The sequence below is a fragment of the Podarcis tiliguerta genome, assembly GCF_965153285.1.
Source record: "Podarcis tiliguerta genome assembly, chromosome: 5".
NCBI lineage: Eukaryota > Metazoa > Chordata > Lepidosauria > Squamata > Lacertidae > Podarcis > Podarcis tiliguerta.
The window spans coordinates 75,403,831-75,428,518 of record NC_139538.1 but is presented as its reverse complement, the minus strand read 5'-3'; the positions used below and the strand labels follow the sequence as shown (position 1 = coordinate 75,428,518).

Below are 24,688 nucleotides of genomic sequence, written 5' to 3'. Positions count from 1 at the left end.
GTAAATCCCATAACAAACATCAGCAGCATGCTCATTGCCCCTAAATAGAAAATTGTGTCACGTCTACAGACTACATCTTCCCCAGTTTTTCAGTTGATAGAGCATGGGATTCTTAATTTCAGGGTTGTGAGTTCAAGTCCCACCTTAGGCAAAAGATTCCTGCATTGCTGGGGTAACCCTTGTGGCCCCTTCCAACTCTACAATTCTTATTTCCATGCTTACCTGGAATTAAGCTCCAATGAATTCAGTAGGACTTACTTCCAAATAGAGTTAGGATTATGCTGTCTGTTCCCAGTAAGCATACTTAGAATTTCTCTATTTATAAAACTGATAAAATCTTAAGGTACAAATGGGAAGTGATTAATTAAAATACCTTATTCTTTTGACCTGACAGATACTTAACATGAAGCCCCTCACACAGCATAATCTGGCAGAGACCAAGTAAAACCAAGGAGTTATGATTTACACCGAGAATCTTTCCACATGGGAACAGTCTCAAGTTAAACAGTGACAACTCCAGTTGAGAACCATCATTCCTGCTGAACTTGAAAGTGAGATAGAATGACAGCTTTTTAGTTTCCTTTAAGCTGCATTTTATTCTCCAAAGTTGCAGTATCTGCTAGTATTACTTCCAGCTCTTCAATTTGGCACCCAGCAACTGAGTCAAAGTGCTCGACACTATTTTTTGAACCTAGGTTCCTGATTATGCTAGGAAGCAGCACACACAAGTTACTGGGTTATAAAAGCAAAGTCTCTCTTTTATTGACATGAGATTCAGTGATCAGATGAGGAAATTGGTATATGCGTTGGTCCCTGGTAGTGCAAAGGATCAACTCAGTGAGCACACTTAAAACTGGCTCTCCACTAAACAGTTACAAAAGGCAGCAAACTATCCCCTCCAGAGCACCCTCCCTGTAGGAAATCTCATTCACAAAACCATTTAGCCATGGTTAAGGGAAAAATCAGGGAATGCGGGTGGTGCTGTGGTCTAAACCACAGAGCCCAGGGCTTGCCGATCAGTTCGAATCCCCATGATGGGGTGAGCTCCCGTTGTTCAGTCCCAGCTCCTGCCCACCTAGCAGTTCGAAAGCACGTCAAAGTGCAAGTAGATAAATAGGTACTGCTACAGCGGGAAGGTAAACGCCGTTTCTGTGCGCCGCTCTGGTTCGCCAGAAGCGGCTTAGCCATGCTAGCCACATGACCCGGAAGCTGTCTGCGGACAAACTCCCTCGGCCTATAGAGTGGGATGAGCGCCGCAACCCCAGAGTTGTCCGTGACTGGACCTAACGGTCAGGGGTACCTTTACCTTCAAGGGAAAAATCAGTACTGACATCAGCAAAAAGCTAAACAGGATTTTTCTTATACCAGGGTCTGAAACTGCAGTTTAAAGTAGCCCAAATTCTGGGTTAAGAGAATCCCTGCGTACCTAGAAATATGTAGCCCCCTTTACAATTCCCAGAGTTCCTTGAGAAACAAGCAGGGATACTCCTAGCCTTTCATTATCTCCCTTAGCACAACATTCCTGTTGACCCAATTCTCCTTTCCTGTCTAATCCTTTCTTTTTGCAAATGGCCAAACTCCCAAATATTCAGTTCAGAATATGCAAGCTAAGTGATTTTATGCAGGACACACAGCTTGCGTGATGTGAATGGAAAACATTAAAAAAAATCTGTTACAGAATTTTTTATTTAGATTTTTGTCACAAGCTATCTTTCATTATTGGGAGTGTGGCCATGCTATAGCTAGCATCTCTAGAAATTGCAGAGTGCAAAGGCAGTCCTTTCTAGTCCTTATTCTGAACAAGACAGGCAGGCAGTGAGCTTCATTCCTCTTCCTAGCATTTTTTTCTGCATGAACAGGATATATCAGGCTCCTCCCTAGTTTTTTATACAGATCGTTCTAGTTAACCAGGACACAATATGTACAGCAGGACACACAATATGTATGTTGGGGAGGAAGAGGAGGGGGGTGGGATGCACATATCAGGAAGATAAATGAGAAAACATTCTGTGTGGCAGACTGTTAACAGCCTGTCATTCAAACACCATGGTAACCTGTTTATTAAAAAGCATCTGGTTCAAATTCATTTCTCTTTTAATTAAACTTGGGCAGGAATTATATACTGCTGTCTCACTATATAAACATTGCCATAGAAAGCAAATGTTATATCCGAGTAACAAAGTAAAATATCTACCCAAATGCTCTAGATGAGAACTAGTCTTAATGGTTATGTTCATGAACTGATGCGTGCCAATAGAACATGACCATATTTTTATCAGCTCCTTGCTTTCATGTTATTTATTATTATTATTATTATTTAATGCAACTAAAACATCCTTCCCCACTGCCATTCAAATGTTTTAACTACAGCTCCCCACAGCCCAAGCCAGCAAATAACAGATCTACAGAGGACCCCATAGCCCAATAACTATTTGGGCAAAGCATCCTAGAACTGTTTTCTGGTAGTGACCCTAAGGGAGAAGCAATAGCCAGCAGCTTCTAACCCCCTGAGTAGTTCCAGAAGAACATCAGGGTCAATGGCTTCAAAGGCCACTAAGAAATTAAGGAGAACCTACCGAGTTGCACTCCCCCTTCACTTTCTCAATAAAGGCCATCAATCAGGGTGGTCAAGGCTGTTTTAATGCTAAAATGGGGCCTGAAACTGAAACGGGTCTGGATAATCTGCTTCATCTAGAGAAGCAGTTTTCTAAAACCTCTGGCGCTAGGGGAGGACTCTTCAAGAGGGGCTGCACCCCTATTTTAAGGCAGTGGCCATAACTCCCACATAGTGAGATGCTAACCATTTTTTGGACCCATCCATAATCCATATCAGTCAGGGATTGGGCAGAGGAGGAATGGTGGAGACCCCCTCCCCCTGCATCTTGACCCTTCCAGGGAGGAGGAAGAGGAAGACAGTACAGTGGAACCTCGAGTTGCGGACGTAATCCGTCCCAGAGGCATGTCCGCAACTCGAAGCATTCGCATCCAGAAGTGCCGTGTCTGCGTGCGCGCGCGACATTATTTAGCGCTTCTGTGAATGCGTGAGCGGCGGAACGCGGAAGTACCCGTTCCAGTACTTCTGGTTGCCACGGGACGTAAGGCGAAAAGACGCAACATGAAGCAGACACAACACGAGGTATGACTGTGTAGATTTAGAACAGGGGTTTAGGGTGGTCGCAGCTCAGAAGCAGATGAGGGGGAAAGTTGGGAAATCATGGAAGAACCAGAACAACACCCGGCCGACACATTGTCATTAGAAAGCATTCCAGACCCTCCATCTCCCAGAACCCGGCGAGCCTTAAAAGTAGGAGAGCAAAGAGCTCAAAGACAGAGGGCACTTAATGGCACCCATAGAGGAGATGATGAGAATGACGAAGAGGGAGAGACGGGGGGGTAGAGATTCACTTGGGACAACACCATTATCCAAGAGGCTGGGTTCTATAAAGATTGAAATAAAAAAGGACTGTAAGAAAATTTTCCTTGTCTTTTTAATTCCTGGGCAGCCAGCTGGGAGCCGCTGACAGCACCCTGACAATATCACTCCTTCCCAACATACCTTGTTGACCGCACCAATCTAGCCAACAACGTCCGTTTTTCATCATTGCTGAATTTCATGACACCCGGAGTCTCAAACTTCTGCCGGATCCAATCACACTGTTCCACATCATTAATAAACATAAATTCCAGCCCAATGTGTTGACAATATGTGTTCTGGATGGTAAAATGATATATTAAAAACATGAAAATGTTTAAAAGGTGGCAAAGACAGAGTATAAACTATGCTTAAAAGGTACTTTTCTTTCCACCCAAGGAACCAGCACATAAGGGCTAGTAAAGATGCAGGAGTACACAAGCCCATGACCTAAACCAGTCAGCATTTGGAAACTATTAGTTTTCACAAGCCTTCCTGGTAGAAATCAATTAAATACTTCTAGACACCCCCCCCAAAATAACAGAATTTACATAAGGAATACACATATATGCACTACACAAAGGAAGCATAATGGACCATATTCTTTGGCTATGAGGCTCCAGGTTTAATCCTAGCTACCTTTTACTAAAGTCCCTCAAAACAGAAATGGCGCAAGGCACCCTTACTTGGAAAACCGGATTAAGAATCTATTAACAAAACTGGGCCAAACAGATCTACCTCTTCTGCATTCCACAATTTGATAATGAGCAACAACTCAACCGTGGCCAATGCCACGTCTTAAAAGTCCTCCCTGCCCCCAAGGTGAAGGCCTACATTAGCAACTGGTCCAAGAAATGATCAGACCAGAGCCACTCACCTGGTTACTAATACCTCCTCAAACTTAGACAAGTCTTCAAGTCTATACTTAAATGATACCACCTGCTGCATGACATCCTCAGATTCTGTTGGCATGTCATTGATTTTTATTTCTAGTTGGAAGCACTTCTTACACTGTAACAGGGCACTCCACATACAACTTTTCCCTTGCAATGTTCATCTGAAGCATTTGGAAGATTAAATAATGTTAATCTTTTTTTCCCAGCATGCTGTATTTTATACAACTCCAGGGAATGAAGATTGATAACTGGACAACTGAACTCCCTTTAGGAGGAACCAATGATACAGGATGTCGTTGTACTTACCTCCAACCGTTTGATGATCTCTCGTAAGGAAAGCATGGTCTCATTGCCTCCAATGAAGGTGGTTGTGGGCAACTGGAACACTTTGTCCAAGTCAGATTCATATAAGCCATAAAACCCTGTGGTATACACATTATTAGTGAGAAGGCAAGAACAAAAGTTCAAAACTCAAGCATTGACTCTACAGAGCCACATATACCTCATTAATTTGGTGGCCTTAAGATACCAATAATGCAATTTGGTACATACCTGAAAATATCAGAAACTTTGAGGGCAAAATTTTTCAAGGTATCTTAAAGATGCAAGTTAACAGGAGATGAACCAATGAAGTTAAATAGCCTTGGCATGAACACACATGCATTCTTGTTGTATCTTTGCCTTTTTTGTGTGTGTGTTTCATCCTTATTTTCATGCCCATTTTTATTAACCTATCAGCATTTAGGAGCCAGGCATTTGTTTTGCAACATCTCTTAAAATTCATGCCAAGTTCTTGCAAATAATCATTTTTAAAACTATGTTGGCCACTTGTGCTTTTACAACGAGAATGAAAATGCCATTTTCACATCTTCCTCATATATGTAACAATTTAACATAAAATAATACATAAAGTTAGAGGACTCTCTCATTAAAGATGAGTTGCTTGCTCCGCTGCAAACAGGAGCGACTATTCAGTTTTGCAGTGCTCACCTGACTGCCTGTTGCACTTAAAACATGAGACATGCTCCTCACCGTGGATATTAATTTACTGCCAAGGAGTTAAAATTCTCACCTAGTTTATCTATAGTAGTGATTAAATCCGAGGGGATGAATGAATCCAGGTCGGCATCCAAGATTCCTAAGGGATCCAACTGAGCCACATGGTGTCCACGGATCTGCATAGGTTGAAGCGGGTAAGAAAGGCAGTATGAAAGGGAAAGAAGAAAACATTGTGACTCAAAAGAGAGAGCTCACCAATTTTGTGCCCTCCCACAGCTCACCCATAGAATCATTTTCTAGCCAGTTCCAGGTTGCGGCAATATGGCCACGCACATATTGAACAAGCGTAAAACGGTTGTTGCCTGTATGCTAAAAAAATATACATTCAATGCATATGATTTTTCTAGAAGAACAAAGTGGCCAAAGAAAGTTATCTTCCCCTCATCACCCTGCTTAAAAAAAATAGGTAATAACATGCCTTAAAGAATGCTCAAACTGTGGACAGCCTGTCTACAGTGGCGTTAGAAGTTCAGAATTGTTAGAGATCCTAAAACAATTACACTCAAGTAATTCTGGTCTAAACGCGGGTGGCGCTGTGGTCTAAACCACAGAGCCTAGGGCTTGCCAATCAGAAGGTCGTCGGTTTGAATCCCCGTGACGGGGTGAGCTCCCGTTGCTCGGTCCCTGCTCCTGCCAACCTAGCAGTTTGAAAGCACAAAGTGCAAGTAGATAAATAGGTACCGCTCTGGCGGGAAGGTAAACGCCATTTCTGTGCACTGCTCTGGTTCGCCAGAAGCGGCTTAGTCATGCTGGCGACATGACCTGGAAGCTGTCTGCGGACAAACGCCGGCTCCCTCAGCCTATAGAGCAAGATGAGCGCGCAACTGGACCTAACAGTCAGGGGTACCTTTACCTTTACCTTTCTCCCCCCAATATTTTATTCAAGTTGGCACCCTTGCCACATGTTGTTTCATACAGAAGTCAACCATATTCTTGTCCAAATCCCACAACCAGGGCCTGAAGGCAACAGCTCCTCCCTGTTGTTCCACCCCTGAAAATGGTATTCAGAGGCATACAGAGAGGATTGCCTGTAGCCATCATGGCTGTTATAATTGTTGGACTTATTCTCTATTCATGTCTTGCATGCTCTTTTAAAGCCATTCAAGCTAGTGCCTGTCACCGCATCTTCTTGCAGCAAATCTGCCTGCTTAACTGCTGCTTAATTGCTGAATATAGGCTTAATTGTGGTAGTTTCTAAGCAGTATATACAAAAAGTATAAAACGAATTAAAATTAATCATAAAACAGAAAAACCTTTGCCAAAGAACTATGCACATAAATATATGTGCTTCATAGGGATCATCATCTGAACAATTATTTGCAACTTTTATTTATTTTACTGGTATTGTATTCATTTCTAAAAATGCAAGTTCTTCAGTAGGGAAAATGTAACAGTAAGTAAAAAAAAATTCATCCCACCTTACTGGTCAAATGCAATATTCCCCCTGCCACACACCTTTACACAGCTTGATAAAAAATAATCACGATATCCCAATCCAAATCTAGCTGTTATTTTAAAGAAGTGTGGCCAGCGCTGGCAGATGGGGATTGGGTGCTCATCCAACTGAAAAGCAGTGTAGCATGAATAGATGGCACCCACACTTAGATGCACATGAGATTTATGCCTGTGGTTCCTGATCCAGCAGATGATGCATATACCTAACCAGCCTACCATACAAGGCAGTCTCCCTGCATGTGCATTTCTCTTAGCTGGTTCAGTATATAAGTGGCTTGAATGTCAATTTCCCCCCCTTTTTTAGTGAAAAATTATTTTGAAAAATGAGTGCTTGATTCAAAAGATGTAAAGGGTTCCGGCTGATCTCTCTGTTATTGCATATAAGTAATGAGAAGCTGAAGAATACATACACACATATGAGAGAGCCTCACCAAGTCACCTGAACAAACCTGAGCAAGCTTGCTTGCAGCCCTGAAGGAATCTTGTTTTGCCACTGCAGTTTTCAGGGACTATCAGTGAGCTAAAAATTCTTGGACAGAAACTTATTTGGAGAAAACCTATATCCCTTAAAGCCATGCTTTCCCTTTTCTTTTTAAATAATTTTTATTGTTTTACAATTTTATATTCAACACAATCATTTTTTATCACAAAATGTATATCTAAATCCCTACCCCCCCCCCCATGACTTCCTTCAACTTCTTCTTCTGGTTCTTTAAATATTTACTTATCCTGTCTGTTTATTCTACCTTAATTTTTTAATTTGATATTGTTGCAATCTTCTCACTTTTGTACCATACTTTTTCATATTACACCTTGCCCTTTATTATTTTCCCATTCTTACATCTTTACTTTCATGCTTGTTTTCTTAACTGTGTTTACTCAAACCCTGCTAGTGAGTCCACTTCATTACAATATTTCTGTAAATATAACATATACGGTTCCCAGTCCTTAAAGTCTCTATTGTCCTTGTCTCTTAGTTTTCCAGTTAGTTTCACCATTTCAGTATACTCCATCAGTTTTTCTTGCCATTCTTCTTTTGTTGGTATTTTGTTGTCTTTTCATCTTTGGGCTAGTAACATCCTAGTCACTGTTGTAGCATGCATAAATAGTCTTTTCCACTCTTTTGGCAAGTCTTGACCTGTAATACCTAGCAAGAAGGTTTCTGGTCTTTTAACAAAAGTTATCTTAAACATTCTTTTCATTTCATTATAAATCATTTCTCACTAGTTTTTGATTCTTTTGCAATTCCACCACATGTGATAAAAGTGCCCTCCTTCTCTTTACACCTCCAACACTTGTTGAAGCTTGCTCTATTAAAGCCATGCTTTTCAGTGTAGGAAAGCTGAACGAACACTTTGCAGATCCTTCTGCTGAAATGCCCCTATAAGCTGCAGAAGATTCTGGGGAGCATTTAAGGGGATGCACACTTGGCTCATGCCCTGGTCCCATTCAGACCTGCTGGAACTCATTGTTGAGCAATGTGAAATGAAGAGCATAGTTTAGCACACGGTTCACACTTGCAACTGTGCGTTAGTCCTGTTCAAGTGTTCCTAAATTTTATCCAATTCTGTTCGCTTCTGGCGAAACAGAGCAGCACATGGAAACGCCGTTTACCTTCCCGCCGGAGCGGTACCTATTTATCTACTTGCACTTTGACGTGCTTTCAAACTGCTAGGTGGGCAGGAGCTGGGACCGAACAACGGGAGCTCACCCCGTCATGGGGATTCGAACCACCAACCTTCTGATCGGCAAGCCCAAGAGGCTCAGTGGTTTAGACCACAGCGCCACCCACATCCCTTATTGGGGGGGGAGGTAAGCATAATTGATCACATGATGCGGTGCACGTACACCTTTGAATGGAAATGTTCATCAACTTGGGGGGGGGGTGTCCCCCTCAAATATTTTATTGCGGAGGCTGAAGGGACCTTGGCCCCTAGGAGTTGGCTCCCATGGCACGTGTCATTAAATGGACCTTTGATCCAATTCAGCAGGGCTCTTCTTACTTAAGGCCAATTGTTGCAAACATTTATTTTTAATTTTTAAAAATTCAGTGTTGCAGCCAAAGTAGCACTAAGGAGATAAATCCACCAGTGCAAGCATTTCTGCTTGCCAAACAGAACAATATTCCCTCTACTCCCCCACCATGCACTGTTCTGGGAATTCTCTGAATTCTCAAGAACAAGTTTGGGGGATGGGGTGGGGGAGTCCTGCTGCACTAGTAGGGATCGTTGCACAACAATTTAGGCAAATACAGTCCTTCATTCTCAGTACTAGGCAGAAACAGACAGCATAAAGTAAGCATGCAGTAAAGATCTCCCACAAATATTTTCCACAGACCTTTTATTTTTTTTAATCGGCTTTTGTCCTGACTAATTGCAAAGTCCATGGGGGGGGAATAAAGACAGAAGAAACAATAATTCTGCATATAGTACAACATTTCAATGATCTTCTGCTAATTCATCTTTTTAATAAATGGCGATTCTCCTATGACAGAATGCAAGTCATTTGTTTTGGCTGTATTTTGTAACAAAAAGGCCTTCTGCATATCAAAAACCTCCAATTAATACACACATTGACAGTATGTGCGTATAAAGCAAAGTTAGCGGGAGTTATTGCAGCATGCTAATTTATCATTCAGAGAGCAATACACAACAGCCGCGAAAACAGTTCAATTTTTTAAAAAATTAGTCAGGGGGTCCCGTGCAAATCACTTGTCTGACAATATTCTGGTTGCTTTTTAGATTAGCATTGACAAAGAATCTATAAGAATAGAAATTTAAGGGGATTCACAAACCAAAAATGTTTCATTTGGGGGAGGATGTGGATGATGCAAAATATTGTATGCACAAACAGCTCTGAGTCCAGAATAAAGTGTTGTGTGGAAATGCCCTTAAACACCCATGAAGAAGCAGCTCCTTAGCTGCGTATTATTTACAAAACGCTGTTTTAAGCAAACACCCTCAGCTGCTGCTGGCGAATTTCTGTACACTGACCTGATATGCTCTGATCAATGACTGCACAGCCAGATGATCCTCAACCAGTTTCTCGGCTTTCGCAGGTGACTTTGTCAGTCCATGGCTTTGGACAAGGGATGTTTTGCTTCCTGAAAGGTCCGGTAAAGGACTTTGAAAGGCTTGTCCAGGAAGGGCTCCAGCGGTAGCATTTCGGAAAAATAAATCCCATGACTAGACAGGGTGTGGGGGAAAGAGAGAGGAAGAAGTGGGGGAAACAGGAAATAGAAAGCTATTATAGCCCTAAGAAGTTTGAAAAGAAAACAACACAGGTGATAAATTCAATCCCTTCATTTCCTTGTCCCTAATTCTTTTTGCTATCCCTCTCTATTATCTAGCTCTTAAACCAATATTTCACTACCATCCCCACTCAAAGTACAGTGGTACCTCAGGTTAAGTACTTAATTCGTTCCGGAGGTCCGTTCTTAACCTGAAACTGTTCTTAACCTGAAGCGCCACTTTAGCTAATGGGGCCTCCTGCTGCCACTGCGCCACCGGAGCACTATTTCTGTTCTCATCCTGAAGCAAAGTTCTTAACCTGAAGCACTATTTCTGGGTTAGCGGAGTCTGTAACCTGAAGCGTATGTAACCTGAAGCGTATGTAACCTGAGGTACCACTGTACTATGGGGCTCCTCTTTGTAGCTGCCTGGAGCCCTGCAAGAGCATTCTTCTTAGGGATTAGTGATACACTGCAACATTTTGTTGCAGGTCTCAGTGATAAGACAAAAATAGCTCAAAGGTAAGTCTTAGGTAGCAAGATGGCTTACAAGATCCTTTTTTTCAGACCTGGGGCAAACAACTACTGATTTAAACAAGTCAGTATACTAATAAAATTTTGGGGGGAGGGACTGTGCTGTCAGAAAGCTCCCGAAATCATGGACCATAAGGAACACAATCTACTCATCTGTATTGTCCTATATTTTGTAAATGCCCCCAACATTTGTGCAATGTGCTTTAAAGTGCTGCTGCCTGAGTGCTGGAAGAAAGACCTGCTCCCTGCTGCCAAGCATATTTCTACCTGACCTAGAGGGAGGGGCCCAGACTCACCTTGAAGAGCTAAAAGAGGCTCCTGGGAGGCTGGAGGGACATTGCTGGCTCAACTCCTAGGGTTGGGGCAACTGGCTAAAATGTTTTAAAAGGTTCTAATTTTGGCTCCTCTGTTTCATTTTTGTCAGGTTGGTGTTGGTTAAATGTTTAGTTGGGGTTGGTGGTTACTTTAATTTGGGTATAACTGTAAACTGTTTGTTATTATTGTTATTGGTTTTTATTGATATATTGGCTTGTTTGTTGCTTGTATAGGATATCTTGTTTTTTAATGTTTGATGTTTTGTTGTTTTCATATGTTGTAACCTGCCCAGAGTGGCTGAGGAAACCCAGCCAGATGGGCGGGATATAAATTATTATTATTATTATTATTATTAAAGCGAGCAGTAAGAAACAGCATATGAAGGTCACATCATACATTCATTTTAAGTGAGAAAGCTGGCCAGGAAGGGTGGGAAGTGGGCAGATTATTTTTTTCACTGTACCAATTTTAGGCCGGCACAGCAAAGCCCCCTTTCCAGGTGCTGGCCCAGTTTAAAATCCAGTAGATCCATGTCTGGCTCAGCTCTGGCTTTTTCCAAACCGCTAACACCCCATATTTAGGCCCTCTATGGGCCGCAGAACACTGTTGGGCGTAGTGCTTCCTCCACTGTACTTCCTGCGGCTGCAGCAGTGGTCTCTAGCGGTGGAACACCACCACCGGTACAAGCCAGCAGACAAGGACATCTGCTGAATCATCAACCCCTCCAACAGTGCAGATTGGGATTAGGACTGAAGCCTGGAGCCAGAATACAACTGTTTATACAATCCAGTGTTAAGAATGGCTCCCCTGAAAAGCTGATTTCGTGTATTTCAGTTACCGTATTTTTCACTCTATAAGACGCACCAGACCACAAGATGCACCTAGTTTTTGGAGGAGGAAAACAAGAAAAAAAATATTCTGAATCTCAGAAGCCAGAACAGCAAGAGGGATCGCTGCGCAGTGAAAGCAGCAATCACTCTTGCTGTTCTGGCTTCTGGGATAGCTGCGCAGCCTGCATTCACTCCATAAGACGCACACACATTTCCCCTTACTTTTTAGGAGGGAAAAAGTGAGTCTTATAGAGCAAAGAATATGGTATGTTTTCTTACTGCCCAGTGGTGATGACTAAAACACTGCAATGTTACCTGTTTGGCTTTTAACCATTATAACTGTTGAGTGTTAGGTATAATAACTTGTTTATTATTTTTTTACAAAAAAACCCCCAGCACTCATCTCCAAGCAAACAATATCAAGGAAGTCATTACGCTCTCATGGTAGACTGGTTGCATACAGGAAAACATGGCAACTGTTGTGTATTCAATAGACAACCAAGCAGTTTTTTTCAATTAATCTTGTGATAGCAATAGCTGAGCCTTGTCAAGTCTCTTCTTTATGATCTATGGCCCTGACACCATTCTATGAGCAGAAATAATGACACCTTTCTCGGGGCTTGTATCATTTCATTCCTAGAGTCATTTCAGATGCTACTTTGCACTAGTGGAGCAAAGGATTAGTAGGGACAAGAGAGGAAAGAGCAAAGAGCACTGTAAGAAAAGCTAACCCAAAAGATCAGCTGGGGAAAAGGTAGTTCTAGAAAATGCTTTCTAGGTTACAGCCCAATCCGAAATCTGTTTACTCAGATGTTACTCCCATGGGCACCTATTTCCTGGTAAAGTGCTTAGGACTGCAGTCCTCTTAGTAGGTGTGAGAGATTTTATTTGCCTGTTGCCCAATGGCCATTACAAAACACCGGAACAGTAGAAGTACCTACAATACCAAGTTGGCAGCAGATCTAAACTCCTGCTAGGGAAGCAGGGGGAAAACCTAGCACTAATATATAACACTAAAAATTACCAAAAACAAACTGAGATTAACATCAAAATACTATGTGGATGGTCTTTGCAATTCAGGGTATAGATTTTTAGAAAATTGCAGTGAATTTTTCGATCTACTGCTGCAAAAGTGGCAACCTTGTTTGTAATTGTTTTATTGTTATCTGGCAACAGATCAAAACACACACACACACAAACACACACACACACACTTATATGGCCAACGTAAGCTTTAATTAAAAAAAAATACAATCAAAGCTTACATTGGCCACTCTGGAAGACATACAGAGAGTAGGATACAAATCATCTAAATAAAGTGAGGTCTAGCTCAAACATGAGGGACATAATTGGACAAAATTGTGCAGGGTCCCACACACTTGTCATTTTGTTTAAACTGGAATGTTACACTTACGTGTGTAACTAGGACTCTATGGGCTGGGTATGCGAACATTGCATTTATTAGGTGTAGGTGCACCATTCAAATGAGCATATTGTGGAGCAGGATTGTTTTTTAATTGTCAGGCATCAGGCTTGAACGTGCCTTTCTCTGAGCTCAGCAGGACTGACTTCCATGTATGTTTTTACAGGCTGGAGGTATAGCTTTGGACTGTAGCAGAAAATGCAGTTACATGCTAGCATGCAAATGCTAGTAGAGAAAAAAATACAGTCAAAAATCATGTTTGACAAATCATTTGCTAACTGATTCAGCTGTATTTGTGTGATGCTTTGACCTATTCCTTTTAAACGAGCCTTAGCACTGCCAGGCTCTTCATTACATGGGTTTACTCTTACTTGGCTTCAATATACAAAGTTCCTCTAACCAGCTTTATTGATAAAGGTAAAGGTAAAGGTACCCCTGACCATTAGGTCCAGTCGCGGACGACTCTGGGGTTGCGGCGCTCATCTCGCTCTATAGGCCGAGGGAGCCGGCGTTTGTCCGCAGACAGCTTCCGGGTCATGTGGCCAGCATGACTAAGCTGTTTCTGGTGAACCAGAGCAGCGCATGGAAACGCCGTTTACCTTCCCACCGGAGCGGTACCTATTTATTTACTTGCACTTTGATATGCTTTCGAACTGCTAGGTTGGCAGGAGCAGGGACCGAACAACAGGAGCTCACCCCGTCACAGGGATTCGAACCGCTGACCTTCTGATCGGCAAGCCCTAGGCTCTGTGGTTTAGACCACAGTGCCACCTGCGTCCCAAGCTTTATTGATACTTTTAATAAATCCAGTAACCTGGGCCAGGTGACAGAAAGGTACTCAACCTTAAAGCTCCAAGTGATTACAAGCCTTGCTTCTGACAACTTTTAATGAAGTGCTTTTTATATCCATTTATCTCCACTGACGTTCATCCCTTAGCTTTATTAGCCCAAGCCATTTATTTTTGTCCTGTTAATCACCAGTTACAAAACACCTAGGACGATATCCAAAAGCAAGCCACAGCTTTAAAACACATGTATTCACGCAAGCATAGAAACACACATATGCAGAGACAGACAGACAGAGAGAGAGAGAGAATCAAACACCACAAATTATCACAATAGTTAGCAGTAACTTTTTAAAAAACCAACCCACTATCTTCTGCAATAGTGACACAGGAGGGACTATTGCACAGTCTGGCTTGCAGGCAGGAGTGACACAAACATCTGTATCAGTATATTTACTTAAAATATTTCTGAGCTGCCCTTCCTCAAAAGATTCCAAGGAGATGTTCAAAACCTTGAATAAAACTACTCACATATTTTTAACACACTATTTTTATTAAAGTAACAACAAGCAGGATAAGAAGCAGTTCTAACCAAAAGGTCATCTAAAATGCTGGCAGGAATACAAAGGTAAGCTGACACCTGTGCTTTTTTTCAAGGGGTACTCAAGAGTATACAGTACCGGCACCTGTGCTATGCTATGGCCTCCCATAACCCCCCATGGCGGAGAGGGAAATGGTGGGAAATGGCGGCAGAAATGAACCCATTCCATGATGGCTTCCTGCCTGCCTGCCAGGGCACTGAACTGAAAAGACAGTTCTGAGGGTGCTCATGTCCTATCTGGCCTGCATGATGAACTCCCGCCTATCACCAGTTGTTGCTACTCCTGCTGCTGCTGTTGTTGTTAAATAATATTAATAAAGATGATATTATGAATATCCACAACAAAATATTGTTCACAACAGAAAAATACAAAATGAGAATACAAAATACATAATAAAACAAAAACAAAACAAGACCCCCCCCTCCCACAAACACATTTTTAAAGTCAGAGCTGAACGCCTGTTTGAAGAGAAACATTTTCATCTGGCACCTAAAGAGATATAATGAAGGCGCCAGGTGAGCCTCCCTGGGGAGAGCATTCCCCACAAATGCCCCACTTACGGCACACAAAGAAGGGCCTCAGATGATGACTGCAGGGTCTGGGGCGGTATATATGGGGAGATCCTTGAGATATTGCAGTCCTGGGCCTACCATGCACTTTCCCCCTCCATTTGCTCTTGTAAGGAGAATAATATTTTTTTGTGAGCACTACTTTGGAGTACTTTCAAAAGCTGTCTATCTGACTACTTGGAATGAATGGTTGCAAGAACCCAATTAAATTCAAGCAAATTCACATATGTTCACCAATATAAAATAAATGCTTCAATTCTAAATATAAAAGAGAGCATGGTGGGCTTGACTTCTGAGTAGTCAAGGAATGCACAGAGGGCTAAAACAGGAAAGGGAATTTTGCTCAGGGAAGCTAGGCTCAAGCCACAATGTGTATCAAACTTCAGATTTTTAGCTGTGGAAATGTCCTAGTAAATTATATATATATATACATATATAGCATTACCTTATGCACACTTTTTGGATTGTCAAGCCAAGCATAATACATTTCCTCAACGTAATTTGAATTACTTCCACTCAAGAATGGTTCTGTGGCTCCTGGTGAAACGTAACTCCGACTTGGCAGAAATTCTTTTTTGTTTACATTTTTCTTCATCAACGAACAAATGCCACGATGTTTCAGGGTAGCAGCAATCAGCCGCAAATGACTCATTTTTGTGTATTTCGTAGATGATTTTCTATTGAGAGAAAACGGTAAAAAGGAATTAGAAATGCAGCCAACACTTAATGGATATCTTGCAATTAAAGGCTTTCCTTTTTAATAGAGCGTCTACTTAGAAACAGAATCTTGTCCTGGATGACAGAAATCCAATTCCTAAGAAATACTTAACGGTGAAAGCCATTGATTTCAACAAGAATTATTAGCACACAGCTTCCTGCAGAGCCAGAAGCTACACTTGAAATCTAATTCAGCAACATTAGTGTTTCAAGAAGACAGTGTTGTCATTGCTTCTGCTTAATCCCTAGTTGATCCCCAATAATTATTACAATAACACACTCTTACATCACTATCTATCCATGTACAGTGATGCTATCACTGTGATTATTTGGGCTGATAGTTTATTGTTCCTCACCAACAGATTTTTCTATATACATCCCACAATGATCACTTTTACACATGTTGCATAGTCTATCAAGGTGATTTTCAGCTAAATGAGAAATAGATCCTGTGAAATAAAAGAACTCCTGACGTCAGGAATGCTAAAGATATTACTTCATTCTGATGCACAGTTTGTAGACATCTGTATTCATGGGCAGCAGACAGGAAGTCAGTATTTAAAACATCTTGACAATAGCAATGGGCAAGAGATGCTACTTTAGCTTACTGGCAGGTGAGCTGCTGCTGCTTAGAGAGAAGGAGGGGGCAAGGAAATGGGGAGACTGGGGCAATACAGATGTTCCAGTGGAGCCAATCTGGTGCCCTTTGCACTGCACTACCCTCCCTACAACACAACCCCTCTCCCAACTGATAAGCAACAGTGACCCACCTTTCAGGAAGCAAGCAACCAAAACAGCTCCAATCCAGCAAGCAAGCCACTTCTGACTAATGACCAGAACGTCACAGTAATTCTTCATTTTTATAACCTTGTACAAGATTTATTTATTTTTTGCCAAATGCCATACAGCAGAACATCAATCTGATCACACATACTTTCACTAAGGATATGCATTGGAGTTTACTCACGCACCACATCGTGCCCCCAAAAAAGGATGTTTCAGGCTGGAAAACTAAGCTAATCAAGAAAAGGCATTGCTATACTGTCTCATTTAGATGCTCTCTTTTCAATCCGTCCTTTAAAAATGTCACTTTGCCATTTTTGAGAATACATATGGAAAAAGAAAACAGAACAACAGCAATAACGACTACATCAACCATAATGAAAAACAGTAATGAAAACCTCCTGAGATATTAGGATCACTCCATGGTTGAAAGATTTAGTCTCTTACAAGTGGCTAGTTAATTCATAAATATGAAAACTCTGTTCTTACCTGCTCATCTTAATAGTCCCTCCTTCCCATTTGCTCTGCCCTTTATCTTCAAACCTCCTTAGCTATCACATATTCTTCCTTTCTGTTTCTGTTTTTCAGTCCGCTGATTGTAACATGCATTTTCTTTAGCTACCTTGGTCTTATTTCCCTGTCTAACCCACAAATCTATTCCTGTCCTTACAACCTGCGGGTAGTTTTAATCTTTACATATATAATTTCAAACATTTTACAAACTTGAAACTATCTAGTGACGTCCCTTCTTCTCTTTGTATGATTCATATGACATATCATACTTTTACTACAACCATTCAAATCAGTTTTCCACTTTTACATCAATCAAACATTGTATACTCTGTTGACTTTATCTTAATGTTGCCAGCGTTTTCAGCTCTTACAATTATTTTCCATATATTGAATAAATATTTTCACTCTTCTCTAAATATGTGTTCTTCTGTGTGTTAAACCTGCAAGTTCTGCATATTGCAACATATTAAGTGGCCAGTCCTCTTTTCAAGGGACCTCGCTCACTTTCCATTTTGGAGCTAATAGACTACAGGCAGCTGCTGTTGCATACATAAATAAGCTTTTCTGGCACCTGGGGATTTCTGTCTGGGTTATTCCCAACAAAAGGACTTTTTTGGGAAGGTAAATTTAAACATTTTTTTCAAGTCATTATAGATCATTTCCCAATATTCTTACCCCTTTCTACATGTCTACCACATATGAAAAAAAGTTTCCAAAATGTATCTGACAACTGTATATCCAAGTTTTCAGAAGGAATGGGGCTGGAGAAGAAGGAAGGAAACTTCCTTCCACTCATTAGTATCCATAGCATTTAAAAAAAAATCTTTATAGCCAAAGGCGATTTCACATGATGAATTAATTTCCCTACTTGTTTCTGGGGTGATTTAAATACACAATATGAAACAGGACAAGAACAACAAAAACATTAGGAATTAATTTTATGAATAAATGTATTTTTTGAAAAATAGTTAAAATATTATTTACAGTGTAACTGTAAAATTAAAAGTTTCCCCCAAAAGGGAAATCAAAACCATCTTTCTGTGGTTATCAGTCAATTTAAAAATAAAAAAAATCCCTTGAGACTACAAAGTCATGTCAGTGACTTGTTACAAGAATTCTAAGATCTGAAATATAAAATAAACATTCATAAATGTACAAGGAAAACACATACATAAGTCTATAAACCACGTGTCTGAAATAGTACAGGAGAGCAATCCTGAAGCCATTTTGACTCTCTCAAACCATTTTGACTCTCCCAAATTGACCTCAAATATTTCTCTGCAAGGAGAAAGGAAATGGGGAAGCCTCTCCATTGTCTCTTGCTTACCTGCCTTAAGGGCGTATCTGTGTATGAATAGGGTGAGCCTGTGCCTGGTTTGAGGAATTAAAGTAATTACCATCACGAAAGAATAGCCAGGCTGCCCAGCTAAAGCAATCAATAACCATTAACAGATATCCTGACAAACAGGATTTCTGTTGTAGACCGCCTTATGTGATGTATTTCTGCTGTAGACCACCCCCTTTATGATGTATGTATGATGTTTTGGGGGTGGTCTTCAGCTACAGGGTGAGCAATTTCAAAAGTCTATATAAGGGCTTGCTCACCGTTGTTCTGGGTTCCTCCTCCCTCCTGCACGTGGTAAGTGAAGACCCTGTTGTAACAGTTTAATAAAGATCAGGCTTACTAGTTGCTTTGCTTCTCAATATTATCTGGTTGGCCTCTGTTATTTTCTCCTACCAATAGAGAACCCACTTAAGGACTCTATATGGGGTCTTGGATACCCCAGAAGGGAAAAGGAGCAGGTTTTTTTCTATAACAGTCCCATTTAAACAATAATCCATCTCATGGATGGATTATCCACATGGTCAGACAGATTTGCTTACTCTCACAAAGTTTAGTATCATAACATTTTTCATTCAACCTTATTAATCAATATCTATGAAGGTAAGGTAAAGGTAAAGGGACCCCTGACCATTAGGTCCAGTCGTGGCCGACTCTGGGGTTGCAGTGCTCATCTCGCTTTATTGGCCAAGGGAGCCAGCGTACAGCTTCCGGGTCATGTGGTCAGCATGACTAAGCCGCTTCTGGCGAACCAGAGCAGCACACGGAAATGCCGTTTACCTTCCCGCCAGAGCGTTACCTATTTATCTACTTGCTCTTTGACGTGCTTTCGAACTGCTAGGTTGGCAGGAGCAGGGACCAAGCAATGGGAGCTCACCCCGTCGCGGGGATTCAAACTGCCGACCTTCTGATCGGTAAGTCCTAGGCTCTGTGGTTTAACCCACAGTGCCACCTGCGTCCCATCTATGAAGGTACACCTCTTCAATTAATGGAGATATGAAACAGAAATCACTAAGTAGGTCAGAATGTAAAATGAGTGTCAAATCTGTTTAATCCTCAAATTTTCCTCAGTAAAACTAGCCTATTTTTTCCTGGTGTTTATTCTACAGCAGAAACTTGGGCTGCAATTATAGATCCACTTTCTTAGGAGTAAGCCCACTGAACTCTGAACAGATATATACAGTGGTACCTTGGGTTACAGACGCTTCAGGTTACAGACTCCGCTAACCCAGAAATAGTACCTCGGGTTAAGAACTTTGCTTCAAGATGAGAACAGAAATCGTGTGGCAGTGGCGTGGCAGCAGCAGGAGGCCCCATTAGCTAAAGTGGTACCTCAGGTTAAGAACAGTTTCGGGTTAAGAACAGACCTCCAGAACGAATTAAGTTCTTAACCCAAAGTACCACTGTAAATGATTACACTGCTCTCAGCAACAATACTCAACTATCTGAGACACATTGCATTATCCCATAAGAAAAAGCCAGAAATTCCTAGTTTATTCTGGCTTACTTAAACCACAATATGAATACATAGCATGCTGGGGTTTGCATCCCATTTGCTCAAGGTTCTGTCCTCTCTTCACATGTGGGTAAAAGAAACCAGAAAGCATAGGGACTGAATGCAGAATTCTGGTTTCTTGCTCCCAAACAGGCCAGGAATGGAAGTTTGCTCAAGATCAGCACAGGCAAAAGTTGAACCAGTTGTCTTACTCCACCTCAACCCAAAAATTAAACACAAATTTCCATCTGGAAACAAATGCTAATTAAACATGGGGTTTATCATAGGTTTAAAAAAATGTATGTTTGTGTGAAAGAGAGCTGGATTGCAGAAGAAAAGCGATTCGTATTTATCAAACTGCTGGGGTATAATAAACTAAAGTGGGACAATAAACAGCTGAAGGGCTTTAAAGTATCAGTGCATCTTCTTATGTATATTTATAATACTCCTTAAAACAACTAAATACAGCAATAACCTAGATAACCCCTGCTAAAGACACCATCTGACGGCACAAATGATCCTGTCAGTGTCTAACTTACCTCTAACCTCTTGTTCTCAGTCAATTCCCCCCTAAGGAGAAGTTTGCAACAAACTAATTCTGGTACCAGGTATAATCTTAGGAATGATCTGATTCTTTTTGAACTCAGGTGGAACAATGGAACTACGTATGTCATAGGTCAACAAGTTCCCTGGAACAGGTTTCAAAATGTACAAACCCACATATTTCTGCTGACAGTTAATGCCTCTGGAAAACCTGAATATTCGCATTTTCATGAACAGTCATAACATGCCTCAAAAGGCTTCACTAAAATTGAACTAAGGTTAAATTCACTAAAATTGGACTCATGGTGAATATTAACTTCTGGTATGATGAAAATCTACGGACCAGACCATCATACATGGAGCTGCCCTATTAATCACACAGCAAATAGGTATAAAATGGATAATGAATTCATTCATGTTATTCCATACAGAGCTTCATCACAAGGTGAAGATCAAGATCAGCACAGGCAAGAGTTGAACCAGCTGTGCTACTCCACCTCAACGCCGAATCACAATTTCTTATCATTGAGTCCCCCCCTAAAACAGATAGATCTGCTGGTAGTACTTATTATTAAACCAAATAAAATAAAATAAATGAAGGGATTCAGACTGACATAGACCCAAGGTATGTTTTAATATCCCTGAATAAGCCATTTATAACTATAAATCCAATGAAAGAATCTTGTGTGTTGTTGTTCTGTGGGTCTCCAAAATTTTATCAAAACAGGCGGTGCCAGAGCCCCCAATACCTGTCTCATAAAATATGGATCGAGAGTCAGAGCAGCCTGGTATAACTCTTAAACAGAGACCTAAATCACATTGAAAATAGTGAGTTTAATCTTTTTAGAACTCAGACTGGGAAGAGATATTTTAACACAAAAGGCCACAGAGGTGGTTTCAAATATCACAAGGATCCTTCCCAATACTGCTATCCTAAGTTTTTGGAAATAAGCTCAAAGAAAACAAGTGATATTTCCTTCAAATAAATCCGTATGGTTAGGGTGCAGACAAGGGACTGGGGTTGGGGAGCTTCTGTTTTTTAAGTGTCGCTTATAGGTGTACATATCTGTATTTTGTAACTTCTTCCAAGCTCTAGGGAATCCATTCACAAATTTTTCAGTCATAAGGCGAGGTCCTCTTATAGCTCAATAACTGGTTAAAGAACTGGAGGCAGGGGGTAGGAATAAAGGGGCAGCTTTCATAACTAAGGGAACTAAACATTGGGTGCTTCTGGATCATAGAATCACAGAACTGTAGAGCTGGAAGGGACCCTGAGAGTCATCTAGTCCAACCCCCTGCAAAGCAGGAATCTCAACTAAACCATAAATGACATATGACCATCAAAGCTCTACTTAAAAACCTGATGAGTTCACCACCTCCCAAGGGCAATCATTCCACTGTCAAACAGCTCTTACTGTCAGAAAGTTCCTCCTGATGTTTAATAGGAATCTCCTTTCTCATAACTTGAAGCCATTGGTTCGGCTCCTAGCCTCCAGAGCAAGAGTAATCTTTATAGGAATGATGCTTTTTTACTAGTCATAAAGACTCTGAAATCAGGGTGCAGACATTTCATGGGATACCTAAATTATTGAGGATGGTAAGAACCCAAGCAAATGAGGAAGAGTTCCAAAAGGACATTCCTGAATGGGAAAATGTACAACAAAATGGGAAATAAAGTTTGATGGAGTAGCAACTTGTTCAGAATCTGGACTCTCCAGATGAGATACTGAGGCTGTGCTAATTAGTTCAACAAAAATGCCAACTTGTGTGTGGGCACTGTGAGAAGGGAAATATTGATAGGTGACATCCAATATTGCATAAATGGACTTTTGCATAAGTGGCATAACTTCCCCTTCTCTTCCACACCACCCCCAGCTCTCCATTCATGTGCTAGTACTGTATTTGGTATCTGAACAAAGGCAAAGGCGGGATATAAATGTAATAAATAAGACAAGGAGCTTTTAATAATTAAACTGTTTCTGATATGAATTTATGTGATATCACACAAGTATATACCAAGTAATATTCCCACATATATTTCTGTAACAGATTTGGCAAATATATACTGAAAATCATACTTTAGTCTTTTATTAAGAATATATTAGACACGAGACTGTCTTTCTGATACGCACAGACAAATAATGTGTATATTTTCTTTTGGATTTGCAGGGATTCTTGAAAAACCACCTAATAAATTAACTGTTGCTTCCCTGTTAAACATGTTTAATTATACACCCTCCCCTTTTCGCATTTATCACTTTTCTTCTTAGTAATGTGCTGGCGAGTTCACAGAGATATCCGATGAAGCGGAGATGAAACACAAGGTCCTGAATCGTTCAGCCAGATACACAAGCGGCAGCCAGGTTACGTTAGCTGAAAATTTATGTACCTTTTAAAGCAGAGATGACCCCATCCATTTAGGTTTCATGCCTGGCTGGACCACGTCTACCAAAGTCCATCATCATCAACACTGCCTCCTTACTCCAAATACATACCACCAACCAGTTCGGCCTGCACGGAAGCAGCCCAGCAACCCTAAGCTGCACCCATAGAACCCCAGCCCTCAGTGACACAATTAAAACAGCGGTTTGATTGATTGATTTCAAATCCATCTTCCGCTTCCAAGTCCGCCCTCCCCGTTGGGTCAAACTGAAGGGCACCTCTTCCAAGGCAACTAGGCCTTCCCCTCCCAATTATCACTACAGTGGAAAGATGCCTCCAAGTAAATGTTAGGGAGCCATCAAGAAGACCTTTGCTTAGAGACCCCCCCCCCCAAAAAAAAATTGCTGATTAAGCAGCTGTGAAAGGGAAGATCATCCCATCTCTCTCCCCCATTCATCCTCATCCAACCCCCTCCCCATTCACCTCCTCTCTCCCATTCATCCAACCCCCTCAGTTCCCCCTCGCCCCCTTTATTGCTCTCCCCCCACGGATCCCTGCTGCTCTCCGCCCCCCCCCCCCTGCTTTCTGCCGTTGCCTTATGATCCTCCTGGCGACTGGCCAAGGCCTGAAGAGGAGGAGGAGGAGGAGGAAGCGGCGTGTGTGAAGCGGGGGGGAGGGGATGTCGCTCCGTTACCATAGAAACCCGTGGTTCCTCCTCCTCCATCCCCCCCCCACCAGAGAAGGGGACAGACCTCGTTTAATTCCCCTCCCCTCCGAACGGAGAAGGGGGGGAGCGCAGAAAGAGAGAGGGAGATACCTGTTGTGTCACGTGAGGCGCGCGAGCCCGCCGCTCGCCGAGGGATGCTCGCTGAGGAGAACAAGAGGCCCGCCTCCTCCTCCTCCTCCGTCGCCCGCGCTGAGGTAAACGCGGCGGGGGCGGGGCCTGGCGGCGGGAATTCGCTGTCCGCGCGCGGGGCGGTGCTGGAGCGAGGAGGGGGAACCCACGTCGGCATGCGCACGCGCCCGACCGCCCGCGGGAGCGGACGAACGTGTGAACTGGCCCACCACCGCGCGGGAGTTCACACTGCCGCTTCCACGCTTCCGAGGGGTACATAGAGGGCCTCTTTTTTTCGTCCTCGACGCCTCCGCCGCCTCCATGGGTTTCCCCCGTTTTTCCTACCTCTTCTCCCGAGACTACGGAAAAGTCGGTGCGCTTCAGTTCCTCGAGGTTGTTTCCTGCCTTTCTGGGGGCTGGGAGGGGGGGGGCTGGTAAATATTCACCGTGAAGTTGTTACAGTAAGTGCCACGTTTTGAACTAGTGTTTCTAGAAAAGAAAAAGAAAAATGGTTTCGGTCATGCTGCGTGCCCTTGAGTACCCCCAGAAGGAAAAAAGCACAGCCCCAATAGGTGCGTCACTATGCAAACAAAAATGATTGGTTTATTTATTTATTTTTACACGTGCAGGCTCCACGTGTTTCTTTGAAACTCCTTTTTTAAAATAATTTTTATTAATTTTCAATTACATTCCAATAATAGCTTCATTGTAACAATGCCAAATTATAATACAATTACTAATACCAATCGTTCAAATGCCAAATTATATAATTTAGGTGCCCCACCCGGTGAGCTAGAATTGATGGTTTGATGATTTTCTTTATTTCTGCGTTCCAAAATCTTACTAATTATATAAGGGATAATAATCCCTTATACAACAACTGCAATATTAATAACTTCCATTCATGTTGACACATTAAATGATTTATAAAACAACAAGTGAGGCACTTAAACTATATCCTTGTTTTTC

General features: G+C 41.8%; 1 protein-coding gene across 3 annotated transcripts in view; it reads right to left on the bottom strand.

The window, feature by feature from the left end:
• The window catches only part of OGDHL (oxoglutarate dehydrogenase L), a 59,864-nt gene extending 35,950 nt beyond the window's left edge, over positions 1-23,914 (bottom strand). Inside the window, exons 1-6 of one of the 3 annotated variants that reach the window (XM_083439949.1) lie at positions 23,702-23,914; positions 15,555-15,786; positions 9,816-10,007; positions 5,381-5,483; positions 4,615-4,730; positions 3,557-3,711 (exon numbers count right to left, since the gene is read on the bottom strand). In XM_083439949.1, coding sequence (XP_083296075.1) covers positions 3,557-3,711; positions 4,615-4,730; positions 5,381-5,483; positions 9,816-10,007; positions 15,555-15,761 — 773 coding nt within the window. In that variant the 5' untranslated portion in view covers positions 15,762-15,786; positions 23,702-23,914. Of the gene's footprint in view, positions 1-3,556; positions 3,712-4,614; positions 4,731-5,380; positions 5,484-9,815; positions 10,008-15,554; positions 15,787-17,098; positions 17,210-23,479; positions 23,506-23,701 lie in introns of those variants that run through there. The other 2 variants (XM_083439950.1, XM_083439948.1) reach the window with 2 other exon arrangements.
• Between the last annotated feature and the right edge of the window lie 774 nt (positions 23,915-24,688).